Source organism: Buteo buteo, chromosome 2, assembly GCF_964188355.1.
Source record: "Buteo buteo chromosome 2, bButBut1.hap1.1, whole genome shotgun sequence".
Taxonomy (NCBI): Eukaryota; Metazoa; Chordata; class Aves; order Accipitriformes; family Accipitridae; genus Buteo; species Buteo buteo.
In genome coordinates, this window is record NC_134172.1 from 2146750 (window position 1) to 2160741 (window position 13992).

The 13992-nt window shown below is 49.3% G+C and overlaps 1 protein-coding gene across 1 annotated transcript in view; it reads right to left on the minus strand.

Moving 5' to 3' along the window:
* The window catches only part of PTH1R (parathyroid hormone 1 receptor), a 120257-nt gene extending 112720 nt beyond the window's left edge, over positions 1-7537 (minus strand). The window contains exons 1-2 of the mRNA XM_075043622.1: positions 7103-7537; positions 6303-6709 (exon numbers count right to left, since the gene is read on the minus strand). Coding sequence (XP_074899723.1) covers positions 6303-6377 — 75 coding nt within the window. The 5' untranslated portion in view covers positions 6378-6709; positions 7103-7537. The remainder of the gene's footprint in view (positions 1-6302; positions 6710-7102) is intronic.
* Between the last annotated feature and the right edge of the window lie 6455 nt (positions 7538-13992).

The window sequence follows — 13992 nt, forward strand, 5'->3', positions numbered from 1 at the left end:
TTTCTGGAAGTCAGTCCAAGCTGAGTCTCCAAAGGTAAAGGAAAACCCTAAAACACAGAGCCCCTCTAATCACTGTCAAGGGTCAGCCTGGCCTCAGTGGAAATAAAGGGGTTAATGCCAAGCCAGGTATATCAAGCATGAGTTTTGGGTGTTTTCTTCCCATGACACAAGACAGCAAAGCTCAGTCTGACCCAGCAGATATTCTGCTGGCTGAGTTTCAGCCCCAAGGGTTATTTGTTTATTGCCACGTCACGAAAGGTGCAACACAAAGATCATCTATAGTACAGCAGCTCTTGCAAGGCCAGCTGAGGTTTGAGGTGTTAGGGGTTGAGATAGCCAAATGATATTATAACAGCCAAGTGGATGCAGAGGGAGAAAGCACGTTCTCCATGTCGAGGCAAAGTATCTTTGCTATGGTCGAAGCTTTAACACAGGCCAGTCCTGTTGAGTTCTTTCTTTTGGTCAGGGCTTGCCCTAAGGAACCAGTTTTCTTTGCTTTTTCTTTTATTGTTGTTGTAATGGTTACTAATTGAGAGACGCCAAAATTTCACTTGCAGCAGGAGCTGAGCAGACAGACAAACCCCTCTATGCTTGCCCTTTTGCAGAGAAACAGCCCATCCAAAAGGGTGGGGGATCCCTGCTGGCTTCTCCCTTTGATCCGGACAGTGTCGGGGGGAGAGGGGGTTTGGAGGGATCAGAGCTCAAAAGGCTGAGATGAGCCCAGCGACAGCCGTGGGGTCGGAAAGCTGCACGGTCTAGTGAGTACCTAAAGACAGGGCGGACTTCGTCGCCCTCTCCCAGCCGAGCGGGATGAGGATGGAGCCGTTCAGCAGCAACGAGGGCCAGTTCCCGGGAAGGGTTTAAGTCGGAGGCAGCTGTAGTCTGGCTCTGCTATTCCCTCCTCCTGGTCTTTAGGCACAAAGAAAATTCGATGACTGCAGGGTTTAGCTGGAGCCATAGCTCTGCCACCGACTCCAAGGAGCGGGATTTCTCCAGCCTTACATCCCAGCGCCAGGAGAGGTGCGTTACCACCTCACCCCACACTGCTCGGTCAGAGGGAGTAGCTGCGATTTGGGGATTTCGGTGTGATGAGTCTTGTGTCTGTGCCTCAAATAACTTTGCAAACCAGGGACTGATTTCAACTGAATTTGGTCGAGGGGCTGAGCAGTGCATTTCCCAAGCAGATGGAAATCCTCCAGCCAGCATCTTTACACCCTCGGAGGGTCCCTTACGGGTACACCCAGCCCAGGAAAAGAGACGATACAAGACCCACAGCTGTGGGACGACTCTCAGCATCGTTTTTCAAAGGGACGTGGGAGCGCAGGGCGGCAGCGGCAAGGGCAGCAGCTGTTTGGGCTTGAGCTGTCTGGGCTGGGGGTACCCCTCCGGGACCGCAGACACACCGCCCTAGCCAGAATAATCCCCCTGGTCTCAAAACACCACTCCGAGGCTATTTCTAGGAGGCCAGAAACCAAACAACAACTGCCTGGACCTGAAAGGCACACCTCGGATTTCATTTCCTCCAGCCTTGACCCCCCTTGCGTGCACAGTTGCCCTGTTGCTTTTCCTCTTCCCGATGTAAGGAGCTCACACCAAACCCAGCCTGCTCGGGTCAGACTTGCCACCGGGCAGCTGAACTTTTTTTGGCTTGCTTGGGATGAAATCACAGCCCATGCATTACCCTGACGCAGAAGCTTGTTTGCTTTATATTTTGCGGTTGAGTATTTTATAGTCCAGGGATATCTGCTAATCCCGAAGTACAATAACAAAAATCGTATCTTTCATAAATACACGGGGCAGGGATGGGCACGCTCCCAAGCGTGTGTGGAGAAAAGAACATTTCCGACATTGTTTCTCTGCACTTGGAGCCTGTCTTTATTTAATGAAGCTAGACAGCTAGTCAGGATTTGCAGGATCTCTATATAGGATTATTTTATTATTATTATTATTATTTTTATTATGGGCTGTGTTCTAAGGCGGAATATGATTATCTTTCCCTTCCAACTAGAAATTATTGAACTTCAAATCCTTCCCCTTTCCCGATCTATGAAGATGTGGGTCTGATTGGGGGAAAAACAAGAAACAAGTCAAAGAACCAAACACCGTCCAGCACCTCCTTAACCCAGCTGCTTTGCCGTCTGAGCACCGGTGACCTGAGTATCACTCTGGTGTGAATTTTCTGATTTATACCAGACCTTCCTACCAGAGATCAACACCAATGCTGGTGTGGATGCAGCTCCCTTGGGCTGGGACCCTCCTGCAGGTGACCTGGATGAGCTTGTCCCTGTGTTTTTGGGTTATGCCTGCAAGAAAGGGCTCCAAATCCCTTCCTGACACCCCTTGAATTTCTAGGGGAGTGCTACAGCCTCTCTGCAAAACCAGAGGGAAACTTCTGCATCGCCCAAGCAGCCTGAGCGGGGCCAGGGCTGGGGAACCGCAGGCTGCAGCAGGCAGAAAGGGGTCGAGACCGTTCTGCTGCCAAAACGCGTTCCCCCAAAATGTGCAGCACCTTCTGCAAAGCCCTGAGCGCTGCTGAAAGGCGAGACCCCCCCCCCAGTAAAGCGGGGGTGCCTTTTGCTACCCGTTTCATACCCCACATGGACCTGCTTTCCCGGGTCATGTTGAGCTCAGCTGGCTGCTCCCGGCTCAGGCTGATACCTGTTTCCCAAAACAGAGCTATTGTGATCCAAAGCCTTGCAGAAGGCTGGTGGCTTTATTATTATTATTACTATGATGATGATGATGATGATGATGCAGAATATCTCCTCCAGTGACAACTGGGTTGGGGGCTGCCAGGCTGAGACTGGCAAGAAGAGGAAACAAAGTGAAAACTGAAGGGGTCAGCAGAGCAAACCATGGGGCTTTCGGCTGGGAGTGGGACCTGGGGAGGTTTTTCTGCAAGGAGATCTGGCAGCACCTTTCAGGTAAAATCATAATGCCTACATCTTAACTTCTCCCATGGTCTGCTGGTGTCAGACTCTACTTTTTTAAAGCTCCTTTTGCACAGATCTTCTTTTCAAGCCCATGTTTGCAGGGCTCTCTGCCTCGGACCAATCTTGCTTCCCCGGCCCTTGGACCAAATAGCAGAATTAACCCGAATCGATCCCTTCACCCTTGCTGTTTAGGGAGGACTTCTCTGGATTACCAGGGGAGTTGGAGGAGAGCAGAGCTTCACCCAATACTTTACCCCACATCAAAGCTGGCCGTCTGTCCCTCTCAGCTGCCCCTCAAAAGCTCAGGGCAGGGATGCTGATCTCGCTATGGATTTTGCGTGGCTGCAGGCTCGGGGAGGGAAGCGGGGGGACACACGAATTCTGCACACAGACCTGTAATTCTGAGAGGACTCACTCCCACAGCATTTTTCCGTGTGCTGAATTTCCCACCCTGGTTTACAGTTAATGCAGGGACACGCAGCCCGCGTGCTGCCAGCGTCCTGCCCCATGATGTTCCAGTGCCATAGGCCATCAGAGAAACTATTTCCCATCCCTACTTCAGCACTCTGGCTTCAAAAAGTGCCTTTACTATCACCTTTGGTGGCTGAAAAAAAGGAATAACGGGACCGACAGCTTCAGATTTAGGTCGCATCGTGCTCTTCCCAATCTCAGCATCACCAACTCTCAGATGCAAAGTGACCGAGCTGCAAAAAGCCCAGCAATTAGGGTCACGGCTCTAAAGTTTCAAGTCTTCCAGCCTCAGACAGATGAATTGTGCCCTGAAGCTCTGAGTGGTCGGCTGCCTCAGTCTGCAGGAATCCTCCTGACTCCAACCCCACAACAGAACTTTGCTTTGCTCTGCTGGGGGAGTGAAAAATCGGGTACCACTTTTAGCTTAGCCCAAAGCTGCCATGGAACCTGTCTCTAAATTAAGTACTTGCATCCCCATCCTTCTGCAAGTGCCCTTATTGATTTTATTTGTTGCTTCTAGGAGAGAAGCACTTGCTGACTTCTATTGATGGCAGCACATAAAACACACTCAGACCCACTAGCCAAATATCAAGTATATATACAACCCTTCTTACAGCGAGCTACCAATACATCACTGTGCTGAAACATGCAGCTAATACCATTCTGTGTTTTCAAAGTTCATTTAAAAACCAAGTTAGTTTGGGAAAGAAACAACAACAGCAAAAAAAAAAAAATAAAAATCAGGCTCTGGGCACCCTGCAAGTTGTCCCCTGCCTCCCAAGTTGTTGTACAGTGGGATGACATGGGGCTGAACTTCTTATTCTGCCTAAGTGGATGCTAGAAGGGACACACAACATCTCTGCAGCCCCTGAATTGTCAGGACAACTTTTCAAACCTTCTGGCAACTCCTTCAGCTGTCAATGGTGGGTTTGAAAAGCAAGGGAAGTGTCTGAACCATGAACTTCAGCCTGGGCCTAATTAAACCCTTTGGGGTTTCTAGTGGCAGGACCCTAAATCAGTGCAGGAGGGGATCAGGCTTTTGGACACAAAACAGAAGAAATACTCTCGTGCATTCCGTAGCTAGCCTTTCCCAGCAAATTTCCCTGCTTTCTTGTGCCTCTGTGATTCTGGCAGCATTATTCCTGATTTATGCCCAGGTCCGACTCACCCTGAGCCGGTGCATGGGACACGCTCAGCTGCTCCAGCTGTGAGCCCCCTCTCACCGACAAACGCTGCTCAGCAAATCACTTGTGATCTGAAAATGTCTGTTGTGATGGGGGTATCAAAAATAAAATACCCACTGGGAACACGAGACAGCTGACACATGGTTCACTGGCTGGTCCTCTGCACCTTCTGGAGGTACTGGGATGTACTGGGAGAGGGGACTCGGACTGGAGACGCACTCCACAGCCTCACCTAGCTTTTCTGGGTCCTGAATTTTGCCGAGCTCCAATCTGGCTGTTTCACGAACCTGATTTTCACTGGTACCGACAAAGACACCAAAGCTAGCGGGAATTTTGGTGCTGACTTCAGCAGCAGCAGGGCTGTGGAGGTGGGGGGTAGCAGGTGCTACGGGACCTACCCAAAGTCACGATATGGCCCCGAAGTCAGCCATGGTCACGGAGATGCTAATCCTTCCCCAGAACAGGGGAGAAACCTCAACCGTCACTAAACCCTCAAGAACTCTACAAGTGGTCCTCCCAATTTCCCCAATTTTCTTGGGGTTTTGAAAGGTTTATTTGTGCTTAGAGGCAGAGCAAGACAGGGATGGACTGCAACAGTGATTGTTTTCCAAGGAGCTGTTTCTTCTCGTTTATTGATGAGATGGTTCCCTCTAGCACGATGCTGGGCGTCTGGGGGAAATACCCTCCCCACCAACCTGCAGAAGGTCCCAAGCAACCCTACCAAACCCAGGGGACAGAGCCCAGGGTGATGGTTCCTGGAGGGACAGGGAGGTCCTGGCCGGAGCCGGGGTCAGGGTGAGCCTGCTCCCTTCCAAACAACACTTCTCCATCCCTCATGGAAAGCACACGCCGCTTTAGGTGGTGGTCGTGCCCCTTCCTACGCCAGAAGGCACTGGGAAACGCTAGCAGTAGCGGTGGTTCCAGGGATGGAGAAAGCAAGGAGAGCACGTGTCAAAGCAGCGTGCCCATCGGTGGGTTAATATCTGGTGGCCGATTCCGTGTGACATTTCCCTTCACTTCTGCAGAAGGGCTTTGGAGACCACTTGGGGCTGCAGAGGGGCGTCCGTAGATCTTAGCCCATTCCCCATCACCACCATCAAGGCAGTTTTGACAGACTTTAGCCCTTTTTGCTACCTCCGGAGAGATATTCTCTCTCGGTGTGTGCGGGAACAGGTGAAAACAGTGCCAAGTAGCAAAGGGTTAATACTACTTTCATGCTCGGGAGTGTAAACTGTATGTAAGCCCTGCACTCTAGGGTCCTCTCCAAATTCAATCCCAAAAAGGAAGGCACTGTTTTGCTGAGATTAGGCAGATTTGCAGATTAAGAAGATTAAATGAAAATTAAATTTGTCATCTTGGGGAGGGGCGTGGATAAAAAAAAGAAAAAGAAAAGGAAAAGTTGCCTTTTACCCATAGGTGCCTTTTAATTAAGTCCCCAAACCCCTGTCAAACTGCACGCGTTCCTGTCCGGAGGGGTTTAAAAGTGATTCAAACTCTTTGGGAAGTACAGACATTTTCATTTCATCTGGTGCAGCAACTCCGAGACCAACTGCACATACTATCTGCCAGCGAAATAAGCCACTGGGCTGAAAAAAAAAAAAAAACCAACCCCAGCGCTCTGCCTTCTAAATCCTTGATACAGTAAATTACTCATCAAGGAAACAGCCGCGCAGCTCGTTCAAGAATGCGAAGGGGAAAAGATTGAGGGACTCACCAGAGCGTAGACTGAACTCAGTACGGAGCAGCAGAGGATCAAACCCAGACTGTGATAAACCAGATATGATCCCATATCCAAGAGGCTTCTTCCAGCATCCAAGCTCGCTCAGGGAAGTAGGAGGACGAGAGGTCTTCCAGCGCTCCGCTCGCAGATGATTTCTCCTTCTCTTCCCCTCCCGCCCCCCCCCCCCCCTTTCCAGAATTGGTGTTTGTTTGATTGTTTGTTTGTTTCCACAGTTTTAGCCAGAAAGGCACATGACAAGAAACCCCGGTCCTTTGCTTCGTTTTCTCATGGCTGGAGATCTGGGCAGCTCCCGAAACGCGACCGAGGAGCCCATGTGAAGCGAAGCGACTTCGCTCCCCTCAGAGCTGCAGCCCCTGGTGCTGTTTGTTTTCCGTGTGCATCTGTCTCCGAGCAGAAAAAATCACATCCATATGTCAAAACTGCTCTTCTGTTTCCTTTTTATGAGGCAGTGGGAAGTTCAAATAATTTCTTTGTCAAACGCAAACACACAGAAAGAGGGAGAGAGCGAGGGAGGGAGGGAGGGAGGGAGGGAGAAGGCGAGAGAGGGGTGGAAGGGGTGGGAGATTGGAGAGGGTGGGGGAGGCTTTTAACCACTGCTTTATTTTTAGATCCAGTAATTTTATCTTTTAGGTTTCAGAGGGGTTTGGGGGGGGTGGGAGAAAAAAAAAAAAAAGCTTTTTTTTTTTCGTCTTCTCTTTTTGGTATGCAAACAAATCGCAAAGTCGAAAGTTAAAAAAAGCGAAAACTTGGAGATATTTTCACTCAGCAATTACCTTTTCGCAAACAGTGGTACTCTGGGGGATTTTTGCTTGTATATCCCGGCGCATTTCAGCTCCACAATAGGTTTATTCTGCCAGCCTTCCAGGTTGCAGGGTGTTTTTGTTACAAATAGGGATTTTTGCTTCTCTCTCCCTCTCTGTCTCAAAGGATCTGCAGTTTCAAAAAGCCGATTGAGTAAGGCATGAAAGCGTGGGGCTGAAAGATCGCTCCCCCCCCTCCTTAAAGTAGTTTATTTTAGATTCTTTTTTTTTTTTTCCCCGCAGCAAAAATGCTTTTCACTTACTCCGCGAAATGTTCTGAAATCCTCGGGGTTTGGCTTTTTTTTTAATTTTTATTTTTATTTTTATTTTTTTTCACTCGTGCACCCACACGGTCACAAAACCCTCCATCCCCTGCCCAGGAGGAGCCTCCCGAAAAGCCGAGGAGGGGACCTTGCACCCCCCCGGACCCCCCCGGGGGGAGCCACCAAGTCCCCATCCCATCCATCCCCCCCCCCCGGCCCGGCCTGGATTTCACCAATTTTTCAGAGTTTCAGGGCAGGGATGTTACTCCCAGCTCAGCCGGGCGGTTTCATTCATAAAACTAGGAAAAGAAAAAAAAAAAAAAAAAAAGCAGCAGCCCCCCCACTACCCCCCAGAGCCAAGCTGTTGGGGGTTTATTTAGGAGCCAAAAGCAGGCTCCAGCAACCATCCCCTTATCATTTTTTCGAGGGGGGAGGAGAACCGAGGAGGGGAGGGGGTAGAAATCCTGACAAGGATGCAACACGCGGGCAGACCCACGGCTCTGCGCTTGGGGCTGACTCATTGGGGGAACTTTGGAAATCAAGTCCTGGTGGTTTGGGTTTGTTGTTTCTTTTTTTTCCTTTTTTTTTTTTTTTTTTTTTCCCTTTCCTTGCAGAAGCAGCGGATATTTAAAAGGAGCTGAACGGCGGCAAGGAGGGGAAAAGAAAAAAAAAAAGCCAACCTCCTCTAGATCTATCAGAGAGCAGACGGTAAAAACATCAAGTTTTCGCAGAGTGGAGCTGTGTGCATTTCTGTTTTATTTTTTGGAGCGAAGAAAAAAAAAAAAAAGAAGAGCGAGTGAGAGAGAAAAAAACCCCAAAACTCTACAGTCGGTTTGTTGCTTGCTTTTTTTTTTTTTTTTTTTTCACAGCCCCATGGCTGTGAATAGGTGCCTTCAGCTAATTTTATGAAAAGGGGCTCTTTCCAAGGCTAAGGTAGAGTAGGGCTTCCTGTAAGAGAGAGAGAGAGGGAAAAAAAAAAAAAAAAAAAAAGTTCTGCTCTTGATGCAATCTTTCCTCCTCCTCCTCCTCCTCCTCCTCCTCCTCTTCCTCCTCCTCCTCCTCCTCACAAACCCTCTGCCTCTCCCTGCCAGCCACAGCGGATCTCCGAGGCTGCGGGGGGAGCAAGGCAGGTATAAAAGCCCCCCCCGGTCCCCTCCCGGCCGGGACCCCATTGGTTGCTGGTTTCCAGTCTGTCCGATGGGCTGGGAAATAGGGAGGGTGTCCTGCATCCCTCCACCCCATCCCACCCCATCCCACCCCATTCCCTCCAGCTCGCAGGCGACACATGCCTCCAGTTAGGCGGTGCATGGAGAGGGGGGGAGATGGGGGGGGGGGGAGAGATTTAAAAGCACTGAAGCCATACCCACCCCATTTTTCCCCCATCTGCAGGCTAATCCCAAATCTGTTGGTTTTTTTTTTCCCAGCTCTTGCAGCGGGGATTAAAAAGATATTTATTGGGGAGAGGGGCTCAAGAAGAAAAAGGGGGGGGGGGTGAGAGGGGTTCCTTGGGGAAGCTCTGGGCAGGTATTTCTACCTCTGGTGGGGTTTGTTTTACGGGGTCTGGCTCCCTTCTGCCCACGGTGCTTGACTGAGGGGGGGGAGCTGGGGGGGAGCCCCTGTCCCCAGGGGAGCCGAGCATCTGTGTGTGTTTAAGTATGGGGCGGACTGAGCAAATATGTACTCAGGGCTCTATAGTCATTCTGAGAAGGAGGGGAAAAAAATCCGCTGCAAAGTTTCAGGGGCCCCATTGCAGGTCCCTTGCTGGGTTTTTTTTTCTCGGAGAGAGGGGAGAAGCAGGGGAAAGCCTCGTATATTAAAATACCCCCACCTCCTGCTGCTCCCAGGAGGAGAATGTGGGGTAAATACAGCAGGAACCCATACGGTTTAGGGGATGGCCACGTCCAGGCTTTGCTCCCATGTCTGTACCCTGTCCCTCACGTGTGGGGTATGGGATTGGACCAGGGATGCCTCTGGGCTGGTATTTCTCCCTCAAATCATTTAATGATTAAAGGCAGATACTACTGAACTGCTGAAGCTGCAGAAGAAGAAAATTGTTCCCAGTTTAAAGCTTGCCCAAGGAGCACAACAGAGGAATCTGACTCTGGCCATGTCTCACTCTCATGGCCACCAAGAATATGAGAGACGTTTTCCTGGATTCCCTTTATCCACAAGCGAACTAAACTCACACCTCAGGACTCCCTAGTTCCAAAGTCATCCCCCTGCCAGGTACAGCTGTCAGGGCAGGATTCATTTCTCCCTGCCTGTTCCCTTCTGGCAGGACGAGAAGTGCAAGGGCTAGAGCTATTCTTCCGAGGGATGAACATCAAATGCACTGCAGCCAAGTCTAAAGGTGGGCTTCCCCGAGTGGTAGCCGAAACCCTCCTCCAACCCCTCAATGCAAGGGGCACGTGAGGATGGACAGAGTACTGCCCCACAACCCCCATCCCTCTCTCAGATACAGCCATAAGGACTAAAGTTCAGTTCGCAGCTCAGCATCTTTCATGGAGATTTTGGCCGCTGCTGTGAATGAGCTGAGATCCATAGGAGAGGTCTCCTTGGATGCCGCCCTGCTCAGCTCATCACCTTCTTCTTCAGCCTCTGGGCAGAGCAGGGTTCAGGACAGAGCTGAAGACCAGGACCGTAGGGGTTGTTGGTAGAGATGTCCTCTAAAGTCACAGTGAATCACGTCCAGGGACTCCCAGTAGCAGAGGTGAACATGTGAGCATCTTCACCATTCACATGATCCCAAAACAACCCGTCCAGTTCTTTACCCACATAAAAAGGGTCCCTGTCTGACTCGTGAGGTGCAGAGAATCAGGCCCTGAAGTTTTGGGCCTTACCATCCTTGGAAATTGTGATTTATGCAAGGTCAGGCAAGAAACAGCTCTACTGCTGTAGTTTGGTTTTGAGCAGGTGCTCCAGGAAAATGCTTTTGTCATCTCCCATCATCCCCAAACGCTGTGTATTCTCTCTGCCATGGTTACAAGAGGATCCTTTCTCTCTCTACAGGCTTTCCAGGGTGAGCTGAATTATTCTGCATGTCCAGATGCCTGCTTTTGTTTGGGATGATGCACGCGAGTGTGTGAGGTCTCTGCTTGGAAGTCTTCCCACCGGAGGACTCCATTCTCCTTAGCAGATCTGTCCCAGGCTCATATTCCTATCAAGGCAAAGGTGATTTGGACACCTAAGTTTTGCTTTGGTTTTCTTTCAGATTGTATCCGTGAACGTGTATATAATGAACCAAGAAGGAATGCGGCGCTAAAAGAAGCCTTTGTAATGTTGCTATTTTAAGGAGACCCTTGGGGATGGCACGGGTTGAAATGAGTTTCTCCAACATCTTACAACAAACCTCTCCAAATGTTTAGATCCTCCTACTAATGTAAAACGGCATCCAAAAATAAAAGCATAATCAATTTAAACTGGCTAAGGTTTTGGCCAGAAATGATCGCTATTGGGAATCCGCTGTATATTGTAGCTTAACTTTTACACAGCCTAATAATAAACCTCTCCTCTCCCTGGATTGTTTTCTTCCCAGCTGGGTGAACGCTTCCCTTCTGCAGGAGCTGAAATCCCACCCTGGATAAAAAGCCTCCTGTCCTTTCTCTCCTGGGTCACTCAGGTTCAGTGAAACATCATGACTTACGTCAGCCAAAGCCATCGATCGGTGAGGGAAAGGTCTGACACAGACGGTGCTGGCAGCCACGCTGCAAAAATGCCTCGTTGTGCAAGAAGCCGGTCCAATGACCAAGTGTTGCGGAGGGCGAGATGGCCTTTCCTGCTCTGTTTCCACTTGGCTATTGCTCATGTTTTGTATGCAAAGTCAAGGCCAAAATATACAAGAAGGAACTTTGGCTAAATTAGATTTGTGCATCAGGCCAAACGGCCATCGTGGGTTTCTGGCTATATTCGCTGTATGTTTTGTATGTGTTGCAAAGAAGAGAGTTTTGATGTCACCACTTTCTTTTAATGTGAGCAGGGAAGAGAAGGAGTAAAAAGAAGGCCTGATACTCCAGGCCTGGTGCTATTTGCACAAGGCTGAAGTCATAACTCTTGACTGAGGTGACCGTGAAAGCGGTGTGTGACGGTGTCTTTTTTGGCGCTTAAGGGAAACATCTGCTCCGGGTTTTACGGACAAAATCCAAGGTGACAATCTCTGTCAAAGCCAAACGAAAATGCATATGAGGGTCCTGAGGGTAAGTCACGACCCCCTCCATGGCTTATTTCTTGGTGCCTCAGCTTAGCTGTGGTGCAGCGTTACCATAGTCTTGGTATTGCAAATGGAGGTCAGGACCTCCACATCCTTGCTATCAAACACCGCTGTGACCTGGATGAGACCGTCCTGCTTCAAAGCTCCTGCTCCTTACGCCTTGGCTAGTCTTGCCTCAAGATCTGCCCTGTAGGAAAGGAAGGGCAAGGCATCCAGCCCCAAAACCGGTGGCTCAGTTGAAGTCTCCTTGCAGTGAGCTTTCAGTGGCTTTCACATCGTCAGTAGGGTATGAGAAAAGAGGTGGAATAGAGGAAGGTGTCAGAGATGAGTTTGTGGAGACGGACTCCAGAATAGTGACACCTAGGAGGGGCCACAATACATTGAAAACACTATTAGAGATGTTCTCACTCAGTAACTTCCAGACCAAACACAGACCCAATTTTCCATCAGTTTCCGCTGCAGATGCGATATTTGGCCTCGCACCAGACCAGACATGCATCTGCCCATCATTATCACCTATGTGAACGATGCAGTCGGATGAAGTGAGACAAGTTTCGGGCTTTTTTTGTCAAGCAGAAAGGAATCTATCTGAATATCAGGATGGGTAGGCTGTTAGACCTAAGCAGGTCTCTGTCCTGCTCTCTCCTGCTGCTCCACTCACAACTTTTCAGACAGTCACCGCTACTTTCAGCTGTCAAAGTGGGGTTTCGCTGGGACATCTTCTCCAGAAAGCCAACCCATCTTGGTGTCAGGGCTTCCAGGGATGGCAGATTACATCCTCACTGTCCTTTCCTTAAAACACAGCATCAACCATTGGTTAATCACCCAAAATGTAGGAAAAACAGCCCCCTTCTTCTCTAAGCTGTCGTTTGCTTGCTGATCCTTGCTCTGACTTTATTTGTCAGCCTGTAGTGCTCAAGGAACAGGACTGCCCTGCAAGTGAGTGGCAGGACAATGAAAATACACTTGTTTTTCTCATACAGCCTGAGCGAACAACCGATGAATCCTCATGAAGAACTGGATGAGAAAGTCTAAACTATTAAAACACTTCCTAGAACAATATTTTGGTTTTCAGCAGGGTTTTTTTCCTGTTTTGTTTAAATGCCTTCTAAACACTGCTTCCCTGCCTCCATGTGATAGGATATCAACCTAAGCAAAAATATTAATCTTCATCAAAAAAAAGTTTTTATATATGGGAGAAATCTAAAAATAAATTTAAGAAGTATCTTACTTTCCTCTGCAAAGACTTTTTATCTCTCTAGGTGCGAGTATGCAGGACCTCTTGTGATCTGTAGTCAGGGGTGGACTAAAGAGACTGTACTCCTCTTCTAACGCTCTGTGGTGATGGTTTACAAGGTGCTATAGCAGCAATGTCCATCTTCTTTCAGGCCTGTGTCCATTCCTGAGCTATTATCCAGGGCCTACAAACATGCTAAAAGGTTTATGTGCTGTATTCAGGAAGACCGTGAGATGGGACAAAAGCCTGATGAACCTGCAATTCATGGGATGAGGCATCTATGTTGACTTCCACCTATCACCTTTATTGTCAGTGGTAACTCCTTCCACTAGGAAATGTATGCCAAGACGTTGAATACCTCCAGTCGACAGGGTACCTCTATCTGTGTATAACGAGATTGGGCAGATTTGGGAGGTGGTGCATACAGCCACCGGCAGCAGGAGGGGTGAGAGAGGAGATTTCTGGGTCATGCCTCGGGGTTCTGGTCTGGGCAGCTGGGAGTGAGTCATCTCCATAGGGTTGGGTGTCCTGCATGAGAAGATGCAGAAAGTGTAGCAGTGGGAGGATCACAGGGCTGAAACTTTGGTTTGGGAGAAGAGGGAGATGAGGCATGTGGCGTTGAGGGCTTGGTTTAAGGCAGACAAAGGAGTGTTGGAGGTGAAGAAGAGATCTTCCCTGACAACAGCCTGATCCAGAGGCATTTTCTGTCTTAAGCAGGCTGGGTGAATAAAAATTGGGCTAGCAAAGAAACCAGCAGCAGAGACAGTAACCAGTGGCTTCAGGCAGTGACCTTTAGCTCAAACAAAGCTGTAGTCTTCTATTTTTCATCATGGAGCAGGTTTGATTCAGTCCTTTTTGAGCATTTGCAAGCACTTCTGTGAAACAGGACTGAAGGCATACAGGTAGGTCATGGACCATCTTCCTAAGCGATGGGCTTGGCCACCATTTAGTCGCATTTTTGGGATGATGAGGGGTATGGATGACTGTCTCCCAGCCCCTCTTCTTCTAGGCAGCCCTGAAAATGCCAACCTTTGTAGAACCTCTGATGAGCAGGTGGGACAGATAGGGTCTGCAAAGCATCCTGGGCTCTTCTCTTACTCTCCTTCTGTTGCTCTCCTTGCTGTAGGCCTGACCTGAGCTGATGCTATGAGCCAGG